Source organism: Tachysurus fulvidraco, chromosome 2, assembly GCF_022655615.1.
Source record: "Tachysurus fulvidraco isolate hzauxx_2018 chromosome 2, HZAU_PFXX_2.0, whole genome shotgun sequence".
NCBI lineage: Eukaryota > Metazoa > Chordata > Actinopteri > Siluriformes > Bagridae > Tachysurus > Tachysurus fulvidraco.
The window spans coordinates 29,108,337-29,133,190 of record NC_062519.1 but is presented as its reverse complement, the minus strand read 5'-3'; the positions used below and the strand labels follow the sequence as shown (position 1 = coordinate 29,133,190).

Below are 24,854 nucleotides of genomic sequence, written 5' to 3'. Positions count from 1 at the left end.
ACCACAACAAACCAGAATGATCCATAAACAAATGGGTCAAAAAACAAAAAAACACACAGAGAAACAAATAAACAGGAACACGGTCAGGGAAAAAATATCAATGAATGACACTCTGCCAAGAGATGAAGGAAGAGAAGAAGATAAATACACTTAAATGCAACATGAGATCAGTCAGATTTAAGAATAATAGAACATAAAATGGAAACTTCATTGCATATAATTAACAAAATTGAGATACGTTTCTAAATTACTATTGTAAATGAAGGTAGAATGATTGAATACAATTCACACAGTATTAGTGTAAATCAATTACATAAAATCTCATGAGGATGTTGGCACTGATGGGAATTATACCTATAGTATTACATTTAGGTAATTAAAACACATGTCAGAATAGTGCAGTGGGTAACAGTAATGGGTCTGTTTCAAAACACTAGTGCTGAAGATTTAAATCTCAGCTCAGGTGTGAACTTGGTGTTTGATTTTATTCGGGGCTTTGAGAATTGTGTGTGTTAATGTTTCTTAGTTCGATCACATGGATTGACCCTATGTGCCATTTGAATTAAACAATTAATTTATTTTTTTTTTGAACAGGTGTACACATTACATTACTGTAGGTACTGTACCAGAGCAGTTATGGGTTAAAAGTAGAGACCTAATAAAAAAAAATATATGAAGACAAAAAACATACATCATTAACTCGGAACTAAAACATAAAAGGAACATTTGTTCCATTCTAAATAATGCTGAATGGGCAAAGGCCAATATTTTCACTTTTCTTGCTTTAATATAAGTATCACCAGCTTACCAAGACCTTGGAACTTACTCTTAAGGATTTACACAGACGGTATTGCGTTTTCAGAGCACATTACATCATAATCAATAATGCTTTTATTTTCTGTTTCTCTTTTTCAAGAGTAAATATGATCAGCTCTGCTTTGCTGTAACCAGTTGATTCTGTTATACGAGCTGATAAGTATCATCATTTTCTGACTGATCATTTAAGGGGGAGCAGTTAAAAAGCTTGATCCTCCTGGACTACAGGACCAAGCACTCACTTTAAAGGAAATCGATAAACCTTCCCAAACAAATGCTGCCTGAGAGAACCAGAGACACTGGTAGAATTTAAAGCAGGAGCAAAAAAAAAAAACTAGCAGAAGGTCAATATTTCCTCTGCCATTCAACCACAGTGTCTGTGTTCACATGTTGAAGCAGGGAATGAAACTATGTTAACAAAGCAAAGGCATTTGTAATCATTCTCTAAGGTCATTCTGAATAAGTGTCTGTAGATGTAAATAAGACTAATAGAAATAATGATTTACCTTGATAGTTGTTAAAGATTTGTATATTTATGTAAACTGTATTGAAAAGAAAATCTCTGGTGACAATATCAATAATGATACGATATGCAAATGGCCATAAATATAATGAACCATACTAAACAAATCAAAGTTTATATTGCTTTCATAAGGCTTTATCCAATACTTATACAATACACTATTTTAATAAATTATACTTGTGTGTGATGCATGCTGAAAAATACTCTAATATATTCTATTACATACAAATATAGAATATTTGCTAATGTTTTCTTTAAAATCCACATGTATAATAGTCTATGAATATATTCAACTTCTGTTTTAATGCATCCATACTGTATGTTATAATGGACGCATGTTTAATACATGTCTTATATTATTTACGAGACTGTGTTTCAGTGTATAGCAATGTGTAGCATTTACAATAGCATTATACGCAACATTAATAAGCTATATTATGAGCAGTGATGAAGCTACTTCATCACTGCTCATCACACAACCCCTGGCATTATTGAGTTCAATATGATCCTGTGTTGTTTTTTAAACATTATAACACCTTTGGCATCCAGAACACAACAATCTCACCCAGAACACTTTAATCAGAACCCACATTTTATTTGTATGGGTGTTGAAACTGTCATTGAGGTTAAAGTAGTTATACAATTCAGTACACGCAGTGTGTAAACTTCATTTTTTTGCTACTTACACTCTGACTAAGAGAGTGTATTTAAGGGTTAAAGGCATAAAAACTTTATCTATTTACAGTAAAAGCAGATGATTAATATACTGTATACAGTATGTGCAGTAATTTGTTTGGACTGTGTTAGTAGCTATAACGATCTAGCAACAAGAAAAATAAATGCATTTTTCTTCCAGACAGTTTATACAGCGTTCCCAGTTACTTCTAAGCACAAATAATTGGATCATAAAATAAACAAACAAACAAATAAATAAATAAACTCCCTATTTATTAGTTTACAGGAGAGCACCACAATACTAAACGCTCCCCTTAAAAAAATATATGGCCTAAATGACCAAGCTTAATAAAAAAAAAAAACACAAATCCTGGACACTGAGCCCAATTCTATTAGTAGTAATTTGAGTTTCCGTCTGATGAGAATCGCATGATACCAGTCAAGAATCTCTGATACCTGCAGTTTGTTGTTTTATTACATTAATTTATTACTGTATGTCTGTAGTCACAAATCATAATTGGAATCGGAAATAAAGGCATGATGATCAGCATGGACTTGAAAAAAAAAAGATATTCAGTATCCATATTGGATGCTATTAAACACAATTGAGTAGATATTATGCAGATACAATAGTGTACAAACACAAACAAAAAGCATATAAACCCAATAGGGCAACCAACCAATGACAGGATGTGAGTACAGGCTAGAGGTGTAGACCCAATTTACTGTGCCTCAGTTACATTTTTCTGAGAAATCATTGTCTGATGTGTGTAGATGAATGTCTGACAGGTTTTTCCAATACTGAATAATATAATTTGCATCATTTAAATTATTTAAAAACAGCATGATTGAAATGCCAGCTGAGGTGAAAATATCCTGTGCATCCTCTTCAATCATATGCCCAATCTCTTCTTTCTGTGCTCCTCTTTCAGTAAAATAAAGTCATACCTGTACCTAACTTTAACATATCTTAATTCACTAAACGCTTAATAAATAAACATTTCCTGATTCAGTTATGTTTATTCCTCAGATTGATTTTTAAAATGATGTCATTTAATTAAGTGATAAAATACAGAAATACGGTATTGGGAGTATTTAACTTTTAACTGGCAGGAATAAATGATATAAGTGCCAATAACAGCCAAATTGTCATATTTCATTACAGGGTAAATGTCTCACTGTGGATTTTAGAGCTAAATTTTAAATAAAGACTTATATTTGTCTCACGATTAATTACACCGTTTTTTCCATTAGAATAAAATCACTGGAATAGTACACTGCATAGTACCTCATGCCTTTCTCAAGTGTTTAAGCTATATTAACTATATGCATGGTAATTATAAGCCTAGTTACCATCTAATGTGTTACCGCCTCATAATAAATCATCGATAGGAAAACTCACTGCAGAACCAAACCACTGACTGTACTTTATAATGTGAAGTAAGTAATGTATTATTTTTAACATACCGTGTTGAGCAAAGGTACTGGGCCGATTTTAAGCAGTGCGATTTTATTGGTCACGTTCATCTCAGTTCGGATTAATCTCAGATCTTCAGAACCTCCATACTGTACGTCCACCAATTCTGCCTTAAGAGAGAAAATAGATTAAACACATTTATTAATTAATTTATTTATTAATGACATTTTATTTAAGTAGCAAAAAACTTTGTCCCAAAGCAGCATTAAAGAAATAAAGCTCTATAATGAGCAATCCAGAAGCAACAAAGACAATGAAATACTCCATAAAACAAGCAAAACCAGATAAAAAAAACCTTCCTTACCTGAGTCAAAATACAGTTGTATAAAAGTAATATCAATCAGTATTAAGTGTGTTGAAAGCATGCTCAGTATGTGTGTATTGTGAGTGTAAGAGTGCTGGGATGAGGACAGGACACCCTTTATAATTATAGCAGCAGTTCAAATCTACAGGATCTACTTTTTTTTTTTTTTTTAACCTTATTCATCTCCACCGTCCTGAAAACTGGATCTGTTCTGGGAAGTTTACTCATGAATCAGACCAAGCACAGTGCCCCCTGAAGACTGAGACTCTCTTGACAGAGTGCAACCAAATAAAACATCCGTCTTATGCCCCAAAGTCTTAAAAACAAACCTGAGTCATGAGCAAAAAATGATCTGTCATTATTTCATAATACATAGTAACTTGCATTGCATTTTCATAAATAACACAACCTCTAGCATTCTTTATAGATGATTGATTTCGATCTGATGCTGTCATGAGTTTCTGACAGCAGAGCAGTCCTAGCATTCAGAACCCAACAATCTCAATAGTAATCAATAAATATAGATATTAATTAGATAATAAAATGTAATGGTTGACAAGGAGGTCAAGGAAGTCATATTTGTATTCAGTACATACAATAAAGGAAAGGAAATTGAGGCACTACAATTTAGAAGCTATATTTTTTCTCCTCCTTTTCTTCCAATTCGGAGTTGATTATGGTGCACACAAGGTCTGAACCCTTTTTAAAGAAATCTACATAAAAGAAAAGCCGGCTGAGAACAACCAACCATACATCCTGTGCCCCAAAGTCTCACAAACAAACCTGACTCTTGAGCAATGTAGACTCTGGTAAGTATGGGGAATGGTGTCTGCATATCTCACTATAAACATCGTTCTATTAGCTAAGCAATGTCTGTTTTATTAAGTTGCTATCCTTATCAGTACCTTCAAGTGAAGAATTGTAAACAGGCTTGACACTGCCTGTGTAAAGATAGCAGGACAGTGTGGGTGTAGTGATGTATCAGCTTTTCCTGAAAAAAAAAAGGAGTGCTGGAAGGAATAAAACTTGACGATCCATGCTGTTATAGTGAAATAATTCAGAACAAAATGGTGTGTTATCGGATGATGTGACTCTGACCTGAAGTGGATTTTTTTCCCATTACACCATAGCCCAAAATGTTTTCTTCTTATACATATATATATATATATATATATATATATATATATATATATATATATATATATATATATGTATAAATGTACCTCCACTTGCTTATATATATATATATATATATATATATATATATATATATATATATATATATATATATATATATATATATATATAAGCAAGTGGAGGTACATTTATACTCTTTACATAAATGTTGATTAAATCTATTGTCCTATTGGAAAAATTCACCATAAAAATGAGTATATGATTTTCTTTCAATGTGCAGCATATAACTATATGTTGTTAAATAACATGCTTTGAATCAGTTATTATTAGGCTTAGATTATGTATAGCTTTTGACCTTTTGTCCCAGTAAAGTTGCTGTTACTATAGAAACTATATATTTCACTAAAATAACAGCATGAATATAAACCTGTCATTTCAGTTAAAGCTATACTGTTATAGAAACTGATCAACACTTTCCTACTAATTAAAGTTTAGAATTGTGTATATCTCTAAAACTTTTACATGATACTTTTATATTTAGAAATATTTTCAAATATTTTCTTTTGTTCTTTTGTGCTTACTGTAGTTGTTGTTCCCTTAAATTGGAATTAAACATGATCAGTAATAAAAGAAGTTAAAGAACTTGCCAGTGCAGCAAAGGTGATGTACATCTTAAAAGCTGGAATTAAAGTGGAAAAGGATTATCTTTCCCAAATGTATTTGTCAGCAGAACTAAATGAAATGCAATTCCAGAGAGAATACAGTAGCAACATCTTGTTTGAATAGCAACATCGAGAAAGCTATGGACATGGGAGATTTATAACGTGTTATCAGTGGCATCATACAGTGTTCTGTCTACAGCGCTAAAGGCAGATAAAATAGAAAAGCATGAGATGTGCACTGAGAGGCTGCCATTATGGTAATGATGTTAATAAGGGCATTCATAACACAGACCACTTTGATTCTGTTCACATAACCTCTCATAGTCCCTATCTCTGTTTTTCAGTGGGAAGAAAAAAGTTCTCATCTGCGTTATTGTGGATCATAGAAGAATCTGATCATCAACTGAAAGTTACTATAAAAAAAGTTTTTAATGATGGCCGCCATTATACTTTGTAAGGTAAAGAGAGAAAACAGGTTAAAGCCTGCAAGATATTTTCATCCATCTGATAAACATCTCTGAGCGATAGTTCAAGAGTGTAGAACACGACAATGGACAGCAGCAGCATGTTTCTGCCAGTCACTGTGGAGCTCTAAAGATGCTACACCAATATTTTAATGATATTCAAATAGTTACCTGAAGCTTTCTTCATGCTTTTATTTGAGGGGACAACAGCACTTAGAAAATTGTTGCCAAATCAGACAAGTACCATTTTTTTTTCCCCTGCTGGAGGAATCCTGATCAATTCACCCTCACTCACACACACTCCAACACACACACACCTGACAAATCTAGTCTACACCCATGGGCACTCTACCAATTCCACTAGTTCCTGTTGACACCCTTGACAAATCCTGCCCAGTCATATAAACATTCATGATCAATCCCACCAACTACTAAAAGCACTCTTAACTAATCCTAGCTGTTCTCATGGGCAATCCTGACCAACTCTTGCCCAGTCCCATAGACATTCTGGACAAATCCTGGCATGTGTCATATACTAAAACTGAGCAAATTACTTTAGAAATTAATTATTAATTATTTTAAAACTGATTGATCTCTTAACTGGGACTTTTAAGCACATTCTTGCCTAAAATGCAAGAAAAGTCTCACACACATGCACAATCAGCTGTATGGATTGCACTGACCTACACCAAACATGTACACAGCACCACCATATCAAACTGTTTACATGCTGTTCTGAACACTGTTTTTGCTCTGTGCACATATTGTCTTTAACATTTCAGTCGATTATTGTTTTGCACAATTCATTACAATACTTCATATAACTGCTGCTATAATACTAATGTGTTCATTTCAGTATTTCTGCACACGCAAAATAGAACATATAGTATGTAAACTGGTCAGCACTGCTTTTGTGTTTTGTCTTGTATTGTTTGTTTGCACTGTCTTTTGTCCTGCACTGTTTGCACCATGTTGCACTGAAGCACTTTATGTATCTAGGACTACTTACTAAGTCCTTATAGCTCTGTATACAGTATGTTTTATGTAGCACCATGATCCTGGAGAAACGTTGTCTCATTTCACTGTGTACTGCAACAGCTACAGTATATACTGTATGGTTGAAATGATAATAAAAGCTTCTTGACTCTTGTCTCTCATGAGATTCTTCTTGGAACAAATATTCTATAAATGTCACTTTCTATGTGAACATCCAGAATAGAAAAACACTGCAGTTGGGTTTCCTTACATTACCCTCAGTAAAAGTGTACGGTGTTTTCTATTATATTTATTCGTTAAGCAGAAAGTTTGAGCAGACATCCTTTAAACATTTCCATAAATGAGAAAGAACAGACAAACACGTTGAAGCAAATCATAATACTCATGGAACCTATTAGTCATCTGAAAGTTAGCTAATTGTAAATAAATAATTTAGCGTAAACGCATTTACACATATATGTACACAAGATGGTTGCACCAAATGGACAATTGCACTTTAGTAATAGAACTTAATGAGATTCTTTCGGGTTTTATGCGGAACGACTAAACAAATTTAAATTCATAGTGTCTGCATTAAGCTTCTAGTGAGTCCACAAGGATGAAACTAGCACAGCTGGATGATGTGGTGGCACACATTTAGCTTTATAAATGGCTTTTATACAGAGCGAGCACATAGTTGAAAGCAGTTCTGTCTCCTTCTGTCTCGTTCTCTCCCACAATGGCAGCCTTACACAGAGATAGACAGATTCCGAAACTACACTTGTTACATCAATGGCTAAATAATATGTATCAAGCAGAAAAAAAAAAAATCCCTTCAATTAATAAGCAAACAATGATGTTCCCAATATAAGTGAATCATTAACCAAATCCAATTTTAAAAGGAGGTTGGAAAAAAATGCACATAATCAGAGCTTAGCTACCCAACAGTTCTTTCTCTCCTTGAAATTAAAACCAGTAATTGCATTGTGCCAGGACCCGATCGTTGCTAATCTGCTGTGGGAAGAAAGAGAGCTGAGGATAAAGCTCATTGAAACTGATTACCCAAGGGACAACCCCATCCTGAGCACCACCCCACCATTAGACTCCTAACGTAATACTGACCACTGCAGAATACTGACCGTTCATCAATTGAAATAAAAAGCAGTTCCTGGATGAAATATAGTACACAGGTTTCTTTAAGGCTAAAGAATTTAGCCTTGAATTTAATACGATAACTCAGTTGTTCTAGATTTTCCAGTACTGGGTATTCTAGATTTTTACTTTGCACACTTTCTTTACCTGACTCAGATTCTATTTTGTCGCTGGTATAATGCTGTGAATTCCTGAATTTGACCTGTTCTTTGCTTGATATATCTTGGATTGTTCACTGGAACCTAATAAACTGAACTGCATTTGCATCTCAGCGTCTGTGTCCCTGACAGATTACTTTGCAAAGCACAACTGAAACAGAGGTGCTTATAAACAGAGATAAACAACATAATCAAAAGGAAGTGTGAATGAGAGCAAGAGAGAGCAGGTGGTTTCTGGGAAGGTGAGTCTGGTGAGTCCATAGTAGGCCTTAGTTAAACTATTGGGGAATGTTAGCAGACGTGACACAGTCATTCTGGTCCTGTCTCCACACATGTCCTGCAACCAGTTGTTACCCTGAGTTTATTACCAACATCCCTTAATTAGTTTGCATCACACCACAGTGTCATTGATTATTTACCTAACAGCACATCATTCTATGCTTTATTATTTACCAAATTCATCGGTCATATAAATAAGTGTTTTCCCAATCAACATGTAGCAGTGAAAAAAGAAGAAGAAGAAAAAGAAAAAGAAGAAGAAGAATTAGAAGACATAATTTGTCACATACTGTATATATTGCAGCACAATGAAATGCTATCTTTCATATCCCAAATTTTTAGAAAGCTGGGGTCAGAATATATGGTCAGCAGAGCAGAAAAAGATAAGTGTCTGGCTCAAAGGCCCAGGAAGTGGCTGAGGTTTTAAATTTACTAAAGAAGATAACTATACAGTAAGTTTTGTGCCCTTAAATCTGTAGTGTTAAACAGTTTATGCTGCAAAAACCGAAGCCAGTCCTGAAACAATAGTGATACTGCGACCTAAGCAGATGAAGCCAATGAAGGTGTTTCATCATAATGACAAAATAATGCTGCAATGATTTGAGCGTAATCGAATGTACTACGAATTTAATGTCTTGTCACTTTCAATTACACTAATGCGTTGTCTTTGACTGTTATTTAGAACTCAGTTTAAACTTTTTAATTTGTAGCTTCTTAGATGAGATTCAATTTGCTTCTTCATAGGGGGAACACAAGTCATCAAAAAGACACTTTTCATAAAATATTCAGTTAATTAAAATAAAATTGAAATTGAAATTAGAGAGAAAAGGTAGATAAAAAAAAAGAATGAAAGTTTATAACAACGTTCCTGAATAATGACCATGGATAAACTAATCTTGTAGTAACCCTATGACTATTAAAATCAATACTGCAACTAATAAAACTAAAAGTAAACAAAAAACAAAAGAAAAAAAAAAGATCAATGGTGCCCATGAGAATTTGCACCTATACCATAATATATAACCTATACCATAATACTAATGCATGTATCAGTTTTGTACACATTAAGTATATGGGCAATTTTTAACATGCTGCATGGCAGGGAGTCATAAAGTAGACATAATACGTGATGCTCAGTGACCTCTCAGGGACGGGATGCAGGATTCAGTCACATTACTATAAGCTCCCCAGGCATTTCATCCATCAAAGTGAGCTATATTTGTTTTTTTAGGTTTTTTGTTTGTTTTTGGGTTTTTTTCTGCTGCTGATTGTTAGATATTGCAAATGTGGTTTCTATCAAAGCCTCAGTGGGCACTCTGAAAAGCAGCAGCTCAATGATGGATGACTGACCCCTTATTTGGCAAACAGACTTCAAAGACAGAATAAGTCAGAGTTACTCCTAAATGCAACATTTTCGTCATTGAATCCTTTTAAGATGTCTCATGCTGGACTTGAAAGGTGTTAATAGACTTTAAGAGATTTTCATTCAGTCCCTCCAGAGACAGAGATCACACTGTCTAAAAATAGCTTGACGATATATCATTCATCCCTGTGACGTGAGCTGAATAGCATAATGGCTTTGTATTAACTTTCTAGCTGGAGAACATATTCAGTGCCAGCGAAGTCCATTAAACTTCTCTTATTTGCTACACTTTGACGTCCTGTGTAGTAGTGAGAACCACTGAGACCTTAATGCACTTTATTACATTAAATATTTGAGCCTTGGAGTGTGACTTTGCTTTAACCGTGGACCTTATATAAAGCAAATGAGCAATGCTATGCCTTTTTTTTTATTTGTACAGTACCTCTAGACTTCCCACAGTCGAGTAGGCTGCAAACGCAAAGGACTCGTCGATGGTTATGTGGGGATTTGAGTCACAGTTTGCTCCACTGGGCAGAAAACACCGCTTATTTGCCAAATCAGTGATGGTATTCGGGAAGGATCCAGGGGAGCTAATGAGGACGGTGTAATTGATCAGCTGGACATTCTTCAGTCCAAACTCCTCCCAGCGCCGAGCAAGATATTTCACCCGTGCTTCCTCGCCGAGTCCCGATAAGGACTCGAAATCCCTGTGGGGTTGAATGGAGAAAGAAGATATTGATCCAACTGTCCATCATATTGAAAACAGTCTCACAAGGCACTTAACTAAACTCTGATGAATATGCAAAAGCCTCATCATCATTAGCTAAATCAGTACATTGTTGGCTTTTGCTTAACATTTGCATTCATTAAAGGTATTTACACACTCTGTTGATGTACAGATAGCACCAGTGAGACACTACAAGAAGCCTGGGACTGAAGACAGACCGCTGTAATTTAGATTTGCTACAAGCTTCAGTTAGCGTAACTGATGAATATTACTGTCCCTAGATGCATTTGTCTTCACAGTCAGTGGAAGCACTTTATTAAAAATGATACCAGAAAGAGAGAGGGAATTATCAATACAGAGTGTAACGTAAAGCATGGAAATAAAGCTGTGCCTGTGTGCCTTCATGTATTATGCAGATATGATGAAAAATTGCACTAACCCATTGTAATTTGCAGCTTATCTTAGGAAAGATTCAAGATTATGATTATAAAGTTAAACTCGGTTACTGTTGGACAGCTAGGTGGCAGCTTCACCCACTAATTTGCTAAATAAAAAAAACCCACAGTAATCATTACAGCAATGTTGGACTTTGTTCTGATTTTACAAATAGTACTGACTAATGCACAGTACTATAAATATTTAATGACCTGCATTTTAAAAGGATGTACAATATAATAAATATTTAAAAATAAATAATGAATATTACAATACATATGTATATCTTTACTAGTATTAGACAATATATATACAACTGTATATATATATATATATATATATATATATATATATATATATATATATATATATATATATACACACACACACACAGTTGTGTTAGAAATATTGTCTAATACTAGTAAATACAAAAAAACACTGGGTTCAAAACCAGGATAAAAAAATTTTAAAAATTGTAGTCCACCATTTCATTTAAGCATTTTGGTATAAGTGGCATCCTAAATTACATGTTCTTCAGAATATATGAAATTTTACAATATCTTTTTCTAAATGTTACTTTCATATTTCTTAAAAATGATACAGTGAATTGATTTCATATTAAAAGGTCCACATAAAGTATTTTAAAACGTCCATCATTTTCAAAATCTGATGAACAACATCAGAGTAAGTAGAGACCTTTCCTTTAATAAATTATTCATTTTAACTACCTTTTTAGTATATAATAGAAATATGATATTGTGTATATTTTATCCGTAATAAAAAACAATGTTGACCATTTATTTCTAGGACAAATAAATTACACATAGCAATTAATAACAAAAAAAAAGTAATAAAGCTGCCACACTCAGCTCTGTTTATTTCGACAATAAAGTGACATAAATACACTTCTTAACTAAAAGATAAAATACAGAATCAGATAGAATTTTTATTCTGGGTTTTTGCCCAGTGATTAAAAAACTTGAAAAAGTAAACAAACATAAATTAACTCTTCTTGTTTGGGCCGCACACACTTTGAGATTGAATTTGAAATACAAATAAATAACTGGTGCAAATTCAGATAGTGAATTCAGAATCTAAATTATAGGTCCTGTAGACTTCACATTTTTATTTCACCAAATGTGTTCAGGAGAGAGTGTTTCTATTTACCTTACTTTCTTTTATTTCTTTATCATAAAAGACTCGCGAGGGCATTGTGCTGTTCTCGATCCAAGACAATAAAATACAAAGATGAACGAAATCCAACAACCTCCAAAACCTTCCAATCAAACAGATTGCTAATGCGTTCCTTCTGCCAACATGATACAGCCCTCCACAGTACAATTCAATTCAATTCAGTCTTATTCATGTGTGCTTTTATTACTCGCCATCATCACTGAACAGCTATACACCTGGGTCTTTTCGTCCAAAAGAGCAACACAACATAGCTGTAATTGAAGAATCTTTCCAAGTGTGACATTCTGCCAGAGAGAATGTTGCACTGTGCTGACGTATAACGCGTCTTAACAATGAGTCTAAATTAGAATGGAAATGTGCTTTCACAACAAAAACAAACCAATTAGGAATAGTATAAAAAGTTGGAGTAGTAAAGTAGTAATAGCTTATTTTTTATTATGAAGACTGTTTATTTTATGAGACACATGATTTATTTTAATATTCCCAAAACTAGAAGTGGAACACATTTATAACACTGTTATAAAGCACCATGCACATACCTTCTACAAACGTCTGTATAAACTTCCTCAATAAAAAAAATCTAATCTTTTAAATATGTACAGTAGTCCAGAAAAGACTCACAAACACATAATGAAGGCTGCTGATATTAACATGCAAATAGAAAGATAGATCGATAAATAGACAGATAGATAGACAGATAGATAAATAATCATAAAGAAGAAGACTTCTGATTTTAAAAAAGCAAATGGTTGTTCACACCAAATGTTTCCCCCACTAGTTGTTAAACTTCAAGACACAGTATTGAAAGAGTGTGTATATACATATCCTTCACAGTTTTGACAAACAGTTCAGCAATGTTTCATAATGTATTATTATTATTATCATCATTATATTTATTTATTTATTTATAATTTTTTATATATTTTTTTAATGCTTATATGTACTGTATGTGTGTATGGAGGCAAAATTTTAACCATGATTTTATTCACTAGTAATAATGTAGCAAGGAAATTTATTACAAATGAACAACTGAATTGCTAAAAAAAAGTATGCTTTTCTCTCTCAGCATATTCAATAGGCATCTCAAAATGTGGTCTTTATTACCACAGTAACAATTATATATATTTCAAGGATTTACAGCACATTCAAACTTCTGATATCAGTAGAAGAAGAAGCCTTTATTACTGCCACACATTATGCTGCAAAAATCCCAGCTTATGAAGTTAGAATGCAGGTCGTTAGGTCAGAGTACAAGGGCAGCTCTGATACAGTGGCCAAGAAACAGTGAGGGTTGAGGGCCTTGCTCAAGGGCCCAACAGTGGCGGCTTGGCAGTGCTGGGGCTTGAACCCTGACCTTCTTCAACAATCCAGAACCTTAATCACTTGAGCCCCCACTGAGGCACACTAGTGTTTAAGATAAGAGTGAAAAGGTTTCAAACAGTTTTCCCACACATCTCATCACCCTAATTAAGACAATATAAATATATATATATATATATATATATATATATATATATATATAATTTTATATAATCCTAGGATCATTCAGGCAGGCAAACCCCTCCACCGCAATAAGGTGGCGGTTCATATGAGCTGCCATATATATATGGCAGCTCAACACTTCCATGAGTCTTTTTTGAATCTGTTGTGGCTATCAAGAACAAATTCCAGATGCAAAAGTATTTTTATATTATTTTCTCCCCATAATTTGTGCCATAATTGATGCAATTATTCTTTGAAAATCAAACAAACATCATTTATCCAACTGTTTACATAAATTAATACTCGTTATTCAGGATGCTCATAAAAGGTCTAAATATTTTGTTACTAAAAAAAATTATTATTATTTTTTTTTTTCATTTTGTCAGCACAAAATGATTTGAGCAAATAAAAAGCATCATGTGGAGACAAAGGCCGAGAATGGCCAGACTTGTTAGAATTGACAGGAAATTCAAATAATGACACTTCTCACTCATTCTGCTGTGGAGAAAAGCATTTCAGAACACAACATGCCAACCTTGAGGTAGATTGGCTAAAACAGCAGATGAATAAATTGATTTTCTCTCCAATCAGCCAAGAGCTGGTATCTGGTTGTAGTGGACAGAAACTAGACAGTCTGTTTTATTCAGCTAATTAGATTATTTAAGATTAAAAACAGATTGATTAGGTTGATATGAACCTAATTAGTTTCTCCACAACTTTAATTCTAACTCTAACTCTTCATTTATGGGAATTAACTGTGTATAAATATTTGCACTTGTATCATTTAGTTTTTAAAATGGCCAATTTTTCTAAATTTTTGCCTTGAATTATTTTTTAATTAATACCTTGCAGGTCTTGGCAAAGAATATTTGGCAAATCAATTCAAAGCTAGATTCTGTTTTCGCTATCACTAGATGTTAGATAATATTAATAATAACAACAACAAAAATAAACTTGATCATTTTTCACAGTTAATCAAATTCAGCAAAATGAAGTTCAAGTCAGTTTGAACTGCACTGTAGCTTTGAACTGAAACAGAAGGGTGGATGGCGAATCTCATAGCATGGTGTACAGAAGAAAAAACAGAAATGTCTGGGTTGATGCCCACACAGCGGGGTGACATGCTTAACAGCTTGCCATGGTGACGGATACCCTCTCTATGGCCTAGGGAAGAGGCACTGTGTTCTCACACAAGCCAAGCTTAAGCACTGCTGTCGGCCCAAGTTTTCCATGATGGCACGGTTTTCATTTGATGCCATCTGTTGCTGAGGAAAATAGAGATATCATGCTAAAGCATCCCCAAGCTCACATGAGAAAGAAAACCAAACATTTCCACTAAATCTCTCTCAAGGCAGTTGTGAGGGGATTTTGGTTGTCAGTGTTTTAAAATGATTATCCTGCCAAACTAGATGTATTGTATTAGTGTCATCATATTTCATGTCCACTTCATGTTCTCTGCAGTTTGTTCTCTGACTACACTGAATGTGAGGGAGTTAGTGTTGAAGTCAAACTCCTCACTATTGACATTTAAGCCGGTTAATTAAATGCAGTTGAGTGGATTTGATTGACAGCTGGTGTATCCTTCTTGCCAGGGAAGGTGGTCACTAGAGGTTGCTTAGGCAGAGGCTATGCCATTTGACAGAATCTGTCTGGGTGGCTATTGAACTGTGTCAGAATGCTATTATGGATGATAATACCAGCAGCAATGAAAAAAGTGTTCAGCCTTTACTTTACCCACATGTCCCTGAAGAGGTTCATAGTGTTTAAGCACACATAGCCAAAGACGAAATACTGTATATTGATGGAATCCTGCAGTTAAAAGAAAAATGTCTGACCTCACTGTATTTTTGCTACCAAAGAATTTTAAGATGATTTTAAGAAGGATAAAATTATATTGGCGCTAATCTATTTATTTTCTTTTGCACAAAGTTAAACAAGTGCCACTTAAATGCAACCTTTTCTATTTGCAAACTCTCCATTTCCAACTGTATAGTATGTATTAAGTGAAAGTGTGTCTGGCTACACGGTGTTTGACTGGAGCCACAGCTAATGAGGAGAGAGTGGGAGAAACTAGTGAATAACGGATAGCTATTTATTCACACTGAGCAGTTTCCATCACAGCCACATTTTGATGTTGATGCTGTTTCTCATCTCGGATATTTTCAGATGAGTGTAAGCTATTTGAGACCTCTCATCATCTGAACTATGTCTTTTCTCCTCTGGTGAAGATTTTACCTCATTTTAGCTCATGTGCTTATAGTATTCAGTTGTGCCAAATGTTTGTGACTAGCTTGAGAACAAAAGCACAGATGAGGCAATCAGAATAAACAGTGTTCCACTTTTTTCTGTACACTATACATTAGCTAAATTAGCATGCTAGCTGTGTGCAGAGCCTCAGGTAAAGTCCCTGCCTTAAGCCTGCAATTATGCACCCAGTGAACTGTGAGATTACAGCAGAGCCAGCAAGTCTTTTCCCTTCAAACAGAGCTTATTTTAACTAGCTAACATTAGGTGACTAGTTTGTTGTAGGTTATGAAATGAGCACAATTACACTGCAGAAGGTTGGCAATTCATGCTTATGAAGAAGAACCCAGCTTAAAAAAAAATCAAGAGTATCTTGTGTAGAACCACTGGGACTAGACTACTTGTTCTGACCAGGTTTTGTCAGTGAACAGGCTGTAAAACTGTTGGCTAAGTTATGTCATTGTTTGTGTCAAACAAGTTGTGAATTTTTATAACATTAAAACAGGAGATCGCGACTTACTCTGTGCTCAAAGTGATGCTCGCAGTTCCAGTGGTTTTCTCTGTGGGTGAACGAGGATGATGCTGAACAATTCCAGGATATGCTTTTTTTTTTTCACTGGTTGTTGCATTAAATCTTACCCGGATACAATAGTGCTATTTTCTGATTGGCTATTGTGTAGCCTCTTTTTTGATTGGCTGATAAGTGTCAGGCTCGATTAAGAGCTCCAGGGGAGACGCGCTTGATTCCTGCCCGGTTCCATAGAGACAGCGGTGCGGACAGATACATTTTGGGCACTGCGGCATATTAAATATATGATAAATAGTCAAAAGGTTTTTCAGCATGAGAAATACAATGTGTGGTGGGAGAGCGTGACAAAAGACCCAAATGAGTGACGGTCACTCTCAATGTGTGACACTTGAGAGCCCTGTAAGTGTGTTAGAGTTAACAAATTAAAACTTCACAAATATCACACTGTATTACTACACATGCATTGAATTACAATGAAATGTTCTTTATTACACAAAAAATGATCTAAAAGGTCCCTAACGATCAATAGACATAGGACAATAGGATAATTTCGTTCATACAGTGTTGGTAGCTATGTACCGAGAGTTCATACAATAAGGCATTCTTTGCTGCCATAAGACAAAGCCATTATTCAAAATGAGGGAAGTGGATAAAGCCTTTGGAAGCACTACATAAGTCTTAGAGCATTATAGAAGAGGAGGGTTTTGCTACTGTACCTTTAACCAAGCTAATGATCTTCTAAGAACAGAAAAATCAATAGTCTAAAAAAAAAAGTGTGCTCATTGACTGTGCATTTGCAGGCTACATACTATGTATGCATTCAACATGGTGTTCTTTGCTGCTATTAAACAGGCTCATCATTCAAAAAGAGAAGGCAACTATACCTTCAGAGTAGTAGTATATGTTTGTCTGTATTCTAGCATTCTGTATTCCTTAACACAGGTGACACAACATATACTGTACTAGCCAACATAATATATCTTTTTCTTCTTAAATAATCCACTAAAGTGTTTGGTGAGCTGGGTATTTTTTATACGTTAGAAAAACATTTTTCTTGCTATATATCTGTCACAAATTACTCCTCGTAACACTACTTGCACTTAGGTCGTTACCCTGTCTGTTTCTGTTTACATTATGCCACCTGCCTTTGTTTCAGTTCTTGTCCTGTCTTTGCACTTGTCCTGTCATTCGATTGCTTTCCAAATGTGTGCACCTCTTCTGTGTGAGCCTCTAATCAATTTGTCTATTTTTACCCTGCTGTTCCTTGCAAATGGCATTCAAGCATTTCTGAGTCTTGTGTTTTTTCTGGTGTCTATCCCATGTTCCAGAATTGCCTTTTCTGTATTGCTGCTTATGGTAATAGTTTAACATGTTAAATCTGTTGTTAAGAACATTGCTAATGTAGGCTCTGGCAGAGTAACTGCACTGCAACCTATAATGCATATACAGTATAATGCATTATTTCTTTAATTGTACTGAATTCCTGGAAACAATTCATATATATTTTAACTTTAAAATCTTGTTTTGTATGTTTATCAGTGATGACAACCAAAGTTAATTAGCAGCAAAACGTACCTAGACTTTTTATACGTACAGTACATGTCCAACCAAAATAGATAATTCATTAGTTTTTAATTCGAAGTGGGAATTTGGTATATTGTGCATCTCATTTACAACAACAACTGTGAAAGGAGCAAAACCCAACAGTCTGCTGTTACAGGAAATAATCAGTTACCAAACAGATTATTTCCCGATATTAGCAAGTGTTTTATTTCTCAAATATAACAGCAAACATTTCTAATTGTTTATCAGACTACAGACTCTGAAATGTTCTACATTTAAGAGATTAGGTGAAGAATACCTAAGTTTACATCTGTAACATTGTTGGTAAAACAGTTTATCATGGATAAACAGTCTAGGAGTTTTTTGAAACTATCATTTATTATAGGTCCAGGCATATGCACAGAAATAAACCTCAAAATCTCCAAAGAACAGATAAAAAATAAAGAGGGAGGAGAAAAAGCAGAAAGTATACTAGTTGTCAAAGCAATCGGCAGATAACATTAAAAAAAGGTGAACTCCACCCGAACTCCTCAGAAACTAGATAAAAGGCAACATTTTCCTTTCAAGATGTAGGCTGAACACCCTGCCTGATGGCGGGAAGACAATTGCACAGGTAATGCAAAATGATGCCTAAGCATGCCTGTGATCACCTCTTCTCACTCACTGGATCCATCCAATTTGGTAGTGCTGACACATAGCAGGGTTTACAGTGATAAAGAAAGGCTTGTAATGTCTCTCAAGGGAGTCATGCAGGCATGCGTAGTTAATGACAGGCTTCCAGAGCTTCCTGAGAACTACATGAGCCTCATGGGAAAGAGCAAAATGAACTGATTTAGTTAATGACTTGGTTTAGCTCTGCATGTGTGTTTAACAGGTGCTCCAGATAAGATTGTTGTTTTAAAATGTAGGTTTAAGCCTGGGTAATGTCTCCACAGGTGATAAGGCATCAAGCACTTTCAAGACGTTGAAGGACTGGTTTCCAGTGTTAAATCCTGACCTTACACATTTTGACCCATTATTTACTCTGCTTCTCAGACATAACAACAGATTTAAATGATACTCTGAAAGTAATTCAAATGGATGTAATGAATAGCAAAGTGAGCCATAAACATATCAGACAAATATTTTGTCAGCTTATGCATTAAACTGTGGGCATTTTTTCTTTACAGGAAAAGAGTCTGAACAAAACCTTGCCAAAATAGTATTAATCCAATTCAACATAGTGAATTAAAAGCATACATAAATAGTCCACATCTTACACATTAAACTGGGCAGGTAATTGAATTAAACACAACGTACAAAGTACAACATTCAATATGATAAATAATGGCAATATACTAGACCCTAGATGTTTATCTCGCTGCTTGCTTCTGTCATCATACACAGATCATCCATAATGTTAAAACTACTGACAGGTGAAGTGAATTATGTTGATTATCTAATTACAGGGCCACCTGTCAATGGGTTAAATTTATTAGACAGCAAGTAAACAGACAGATCTTGATGTTGTTGTGTTGGAAACAGGAAAAATGGGCAAGCATAAGCATCTGGGTTACTTTGACAAGTGTCCAGTCATGATGGCTAGACAACTGGGTCAGAGTATCTTCAAAACAGCAGGTCTTGTAAGATGTTCTCCGTATGCAGTAGTTAGTAACTACCAAAAGTGGTCCAAGGGAAGACAACCGGGTCAGTGATACATGTGTGGAGTGAAGGCCATCCCATCTGGTCTGATCCCACAGATCAAGCTACTATAGCCCAAATTGCTGTAAAGGATCATGCTGGTTAAAATAGAAAAGAGTCAACACACAGTGCATTGCAGATGGGGCAGACATGCTGACCCCTTTCCATCGCTAAAAGTGCCGTCAATAGGAATATGAGCATCAGAACTGGACCATGTAGTAATGCGGGCATCACCAAATGGCGGACCGTGGTCCGGATCCGGACCGAGTGACGGATCTGCCCTGACCCGTTAATATCATATTAAGCATCTCCTTATTATAATCTAATATTATAAGATTATATAAGCTCTTTGATATTAATAAAAAGATAAATCCTTCGTTCATGCGCAGTTAATGTAGTTATTACGACAGGAGCATCATCAAAAGCCAAGCCAAAAACAGATTGTTTCTGTTCCATACTCCAGAGCAGAAGGTGGCAGTAATGCACCTAATTACGCTGGCAGGACAATTAAGAGTCAAACTGCTGGCAGGACAGTTACATGCCCATTTCTCTCACTGGGAACGGAAGATGGAAAGGGAGTAAGGAGAGGTGGAAAGGAGAGAGGAAAAAGGGAGCTGCTCAAATCTCTGCACTTTTCGTTTATTCAGTAAATTCTGCCCTGTTCTGTTTTACTTGAAATGTTCTTTTGCCTGAGGTTCCTGTATTATTAATGTAGTTAATGTTTAAAAAAGGGGCAGCTCAAAAGTCTTTTGTTTATTTTTTCTTAAAGATTAAAAGCACTTTTATTTTATTCAGAAGATTCTGAAAGTTTTACATTACTTGAAATATAGGCCCTAAGTTCAGGCTGCACAAAGCTGTGTTTGCACTTTTTATTTATTTTATTCAGAAGAAATTCAGCGTCTGTTGTCTGTTACTTGACATGTAATAAAGACAACTACAGGATTGTTTTCCATTCAAGTGCCATACAAGTTCAGACTTTGAAAAGACTTGAAAATTATATAGAAATGTATGTGCGTTATTGATTTTATTAACATGAGGGTACACTATTTTAAGTGACAATATAAGATTCGGACCTTCGCTGGGAAGAAATTCTAGTAACTGGACCTCTTTGAATTTTAATTGAATACCCCTGTAGTAATGGAAGATGTTGGCCTGGTCTAATTACGTTTCCTTCACCATTGTGTGAATGGCTGGGGACCATATCTGTAATATAGACTACTTTTGTCACTGTTGATGTCAGTCTGAACCAGCACCTCATTCATGTGACATATAATGACAAAATGTGACATATAATGTCAATGCGGGATCAAGTGCTACTTTATAAGATGGCTTTTTGATGAAAGGGGAATAGTATATTGTAAACGAAAGCAACTTAATTAATAGTTGCCTGAATACTACAACAAAAACATGACCATAAAACATACCTATATGGTAAAAACAACAAACATTCCATCCTAAAGAACAATATGTATTTTTTCTTTCCATGGGCACACCTGCTGCTGTTATCCATAAAGGCAAACATCTCATCTATTCACAAGGTAAACTAGTGTTTCCATTCTTCTAAAGTGTTTTGGCTAGCAGATGCAGAAGGGCAATAAAAAAAGAGAGACAGATTCAAGGGATAAAATCTACTTAGTGGAGAAAAAACTTACAAGGGAAAGTGAAAAGGGAAAAAAAAGGGGAGACTATAGTGTATCAAACTGAGTAAAACACACACACACACATTTATATACATATATAAATATATATAGACACACAAAGTTAGATGAATGCACAAGATAGATGAAAAGATAAGGCATTTGTATGCTAAACATTATTCAAAATCCCCTTTGTTAAAACCCACAACAGAAGTGAAACACTCAGCAGCTGGTTATTAGATATTTTGCTGTTTACCCTTCAGTACATTTCTTTAAATGAGAAGGAAGCCAATAAATGGTTTGCAATGAAGTAAACAAAAAGAAGAGCCATGTTCTGAATTATTACTCCCTCAAATGAGGAATTATAAGCTGTGCTTGTTGCATAATTAGCTATTTATTATTAATTCAAGTGTTTCATTTCCATCTGAACTTTCTACTGACGTAAATTCTCATCTGTTCCAATCTGTTCCACATCACCTAATACCGACGCTTTTAATTAGGGACATGCTAACACAGGCTGCAGTAATGAAGGTGTAGGAAAGGTGTGTTTAATCTAAAACTAAAAGGTGTCAAAATTCTAGCAAATTGTTAGAGTAAAAATGAACAAATCATTTAGTCAAAATCTCAATTAAAAACACGAGTAATAACAGCATTTATATGTGGCAAAATTATAAGCAAAATTATTTGAATTGCTCAAAAAAAAAAAAGAACAATTTCTATGGAGATAATGAAATATTTCAAAAGGAAAACTAAAGGAGAAACGTTTCTATCACTCACATACACACACTCACATACACACACTCGCATACACACACTCGCATACACACACACCTGACTGCTGACCTGCAGGTTTTAAAAATAAAATCTATGAACGTTTAATAATGCCATTAAGTCTAAAACAGAGCCAGGCCCATGACAAATAGATTAAAAGCAACTCTAATAGCTCAATTCCTTTTTTTCTGGGGACGCAGATCATTGCAAAGCAAAGCTGATTGAAAAAAAAATGCTTACATAAAAGCTAGCATAAACCTTATATACTATAGCATTACCTTTAAGGTATAAGCATATAACGCCTTGCACATGTTATCCATACTTGCCTCCATATCCTCATATACATACAATAAGTCCTGAAACGAAAATAAGTACAACTAATAATCAGCCCATTAGACAACATCTGCAAAGGCAAATGTTAGCCATATGTACTATTTGGACTAGAGAATCCCTCATACTGTGGTAATGGCGACAGATGTGCACAGATATCACCCTCACTTGTGTAAAGCAGCTTAGCCAGTTAAGCTATTAAGGATCTTAGATCTGTGGTCAGTAAATAGACATGGCCTCAACATGCAGTATCTTCCATTTTTTTCAAAGAATAGGCATTGTCAGTTTGTAAATGAGACTTGACCCAATCCTGTACTATTAGGAATATCCTACTCCACTGGACTCTCCTCGAAACTGCTTGTAAACCAACATCCGAGCAATACTGTGTGTACAGAGATATGCTTTTAACGTCTTTGGTCTGAGGGTTATTGTTGCTCGATCTTGTCCTTCAAGGCAGGCATTTGGCCTCTCTTTCATTTTTCTCTGTACCACACAAACTACCTGTGTGTATTAAAATCACCTTGGCCCATCAATAAACAACTCAAACTCACATACCTTTTATTCTTTTACTGTTGCTTACACTTGCAATGCCGCCATGTTGTAACATTCCGTCTTTCTGCTGTAAGACTGCATTTGTTCCACTTGTTCCATCTGTTTGTTAACTTGTATTATTAGCCTATCAAATGCAGCCTGTTAGGAACACATGCTCAGAATATGCAGCGTGAAGAGCAAAATTAGGATTTCTAACGATTTGATGTTTCTAGAAGCGAAATCCTTCGATTTAATGGAGTCTAATCTGTGTCTTAGTTTCATGGTGTAAAACATTAAGACCTCGGTTTGAGAGAGAGAGAGAGAGAGAGAGAGAGAGAGAGAGAGAGAGAGAGAGAGAGAGAGAGAGAGAGAGAGAGAGAGAGAGAGAGACCTTTATTAATCTCCCATTAAAGGAAATTCAAGTTGGCATAGAAGTATCCGCACTATAAGGCGCACCTAAGAGCCTTAAATTTTCTCAAAAATCGGCCGTGCGCCTAATAATCCGGTGCGCCTTATGTGTGCACTGAGTTCCAAAAATCTGTAAAAATGTTGTGTGACTTTGGTAAGCGATCATCTTGACTGACTGTCGGACCGTTTCCCGCTGACACAGGGACGTAATACATACACTACGTATAAGCCAATCAGCGATAAACCAATCAGAGGACATTACGTAATACGTACAGTACGTACGCTTACCTCCGCCACGCCTCCAGTAGGTATACTACCAGTATGTTGCAAAACAACATTTGTTTCTTCCTAACCATTATGCGCTCCACACTCCAGTCCAGTAGGTGGCGGTAAATGCACCTTAAGTTGGTTTGCCATCCGCCAATAAAAATCAGATGCTTACGAGGCACAATACAAACTACACCTATCAGTTACATGGTTGTAAATAGGAATAGAGCAGCTGAAAGAATTCAACGTCAATGGATCTATGGTTCGGAAGTGGAGGAAGCAAGAAAATGTACTGCGCCAAGTTAAGAAAACACAGTAGATAAGGACTTTCATGGATTTGTGGGAAAAGATTGATTAAAAAATAATGTGTGTGTGTGTGTGTGTATTGTTAAATAGAGAATAAAGTTCAAATAACACTATTTTGCTTCCGTTACCTGTTTTTTTGTAGACCCTATGTTTTAGCATGCGCCTTATGTATGGGTTAAGTACAGAAATAGACCCCGTAATTGAGACTGCGCCTTATGGTGTGGAAAATACAGTAAAAGGAAAAGAGAATGATGTAGATAAACAGAAATAATAGAAACAATCAAATAAATCAGTGTGCAGGTGTTGACATGCATTTATCAACTACCCAGGTTTTTATATGCTCCAATAGGTGAACTGGCTGCCACTGGATTGCCCCTAGGTTTTGTGTGTGTGTGTGTGTGTGTGTGTGTGTGTGTGTGAGAGAGAGAGAGAGAGAGAGAGAGAGAGAGAGAGAGAGAGAGAGAGAGAGAGAGAGATGGACAGGCTTCTCATTCAGGGTGTATACCTGATGCCCAGTGTACCGGGGATAAACACAAGTTCCACATGAAACCTGTCATGATAAACCAGCTACTGGAAACAAATGTGTATTAATTATTTAATGTGTGTGGTAATAAAGTATAAATCAGTAAAAAAAAAAAATGTTTTCTCTTAATATCTTAAAGAAGGAAAAAACGTAGCTGCAAAACTCTGTGAAGATGTTTCAGTGTCAGAACAACTTTCTATCTGTCTGTTACAAAGTGCTGACAGAGATTCTGCTATGGAAAA

General features: G+C 35.2%; 1 protein-coding gene across 3 annotated transcripts in view; it reads right to left on the bottom strand.

Moving 5' to 3' along the window:
• The window catches only part of LOC113657924 (inactive N-acetylated-alpha-linked acidic dipeptidase-like protein 2), a 217,419-nt gene that overhangs the window by 100,780 nt on the left and 91,785 nt on the right, over positions 1 to 24,854 (bottom strand). For all 3 annotated transcript variants that reach the window (XM_027170096.2, XM_027170093.2, XM_047810598.1), the window contains exons 3-4: positions 10,428 to 10,692; positions 3,482 to 3,601 (exon numbers count right to left, since the gene is read on the bottom strand). In XM_027170096.2, coding sequence (XP_027025897.2) covers positions 3,482 to 3,601; positions 10,428 to 10,692 — 385 coding nt within the window. The remainder of the gene's footprint in view (positions 1 to 3,481; positions 3,602 to 10,427; positions 10,693 to 24,854) is intronic.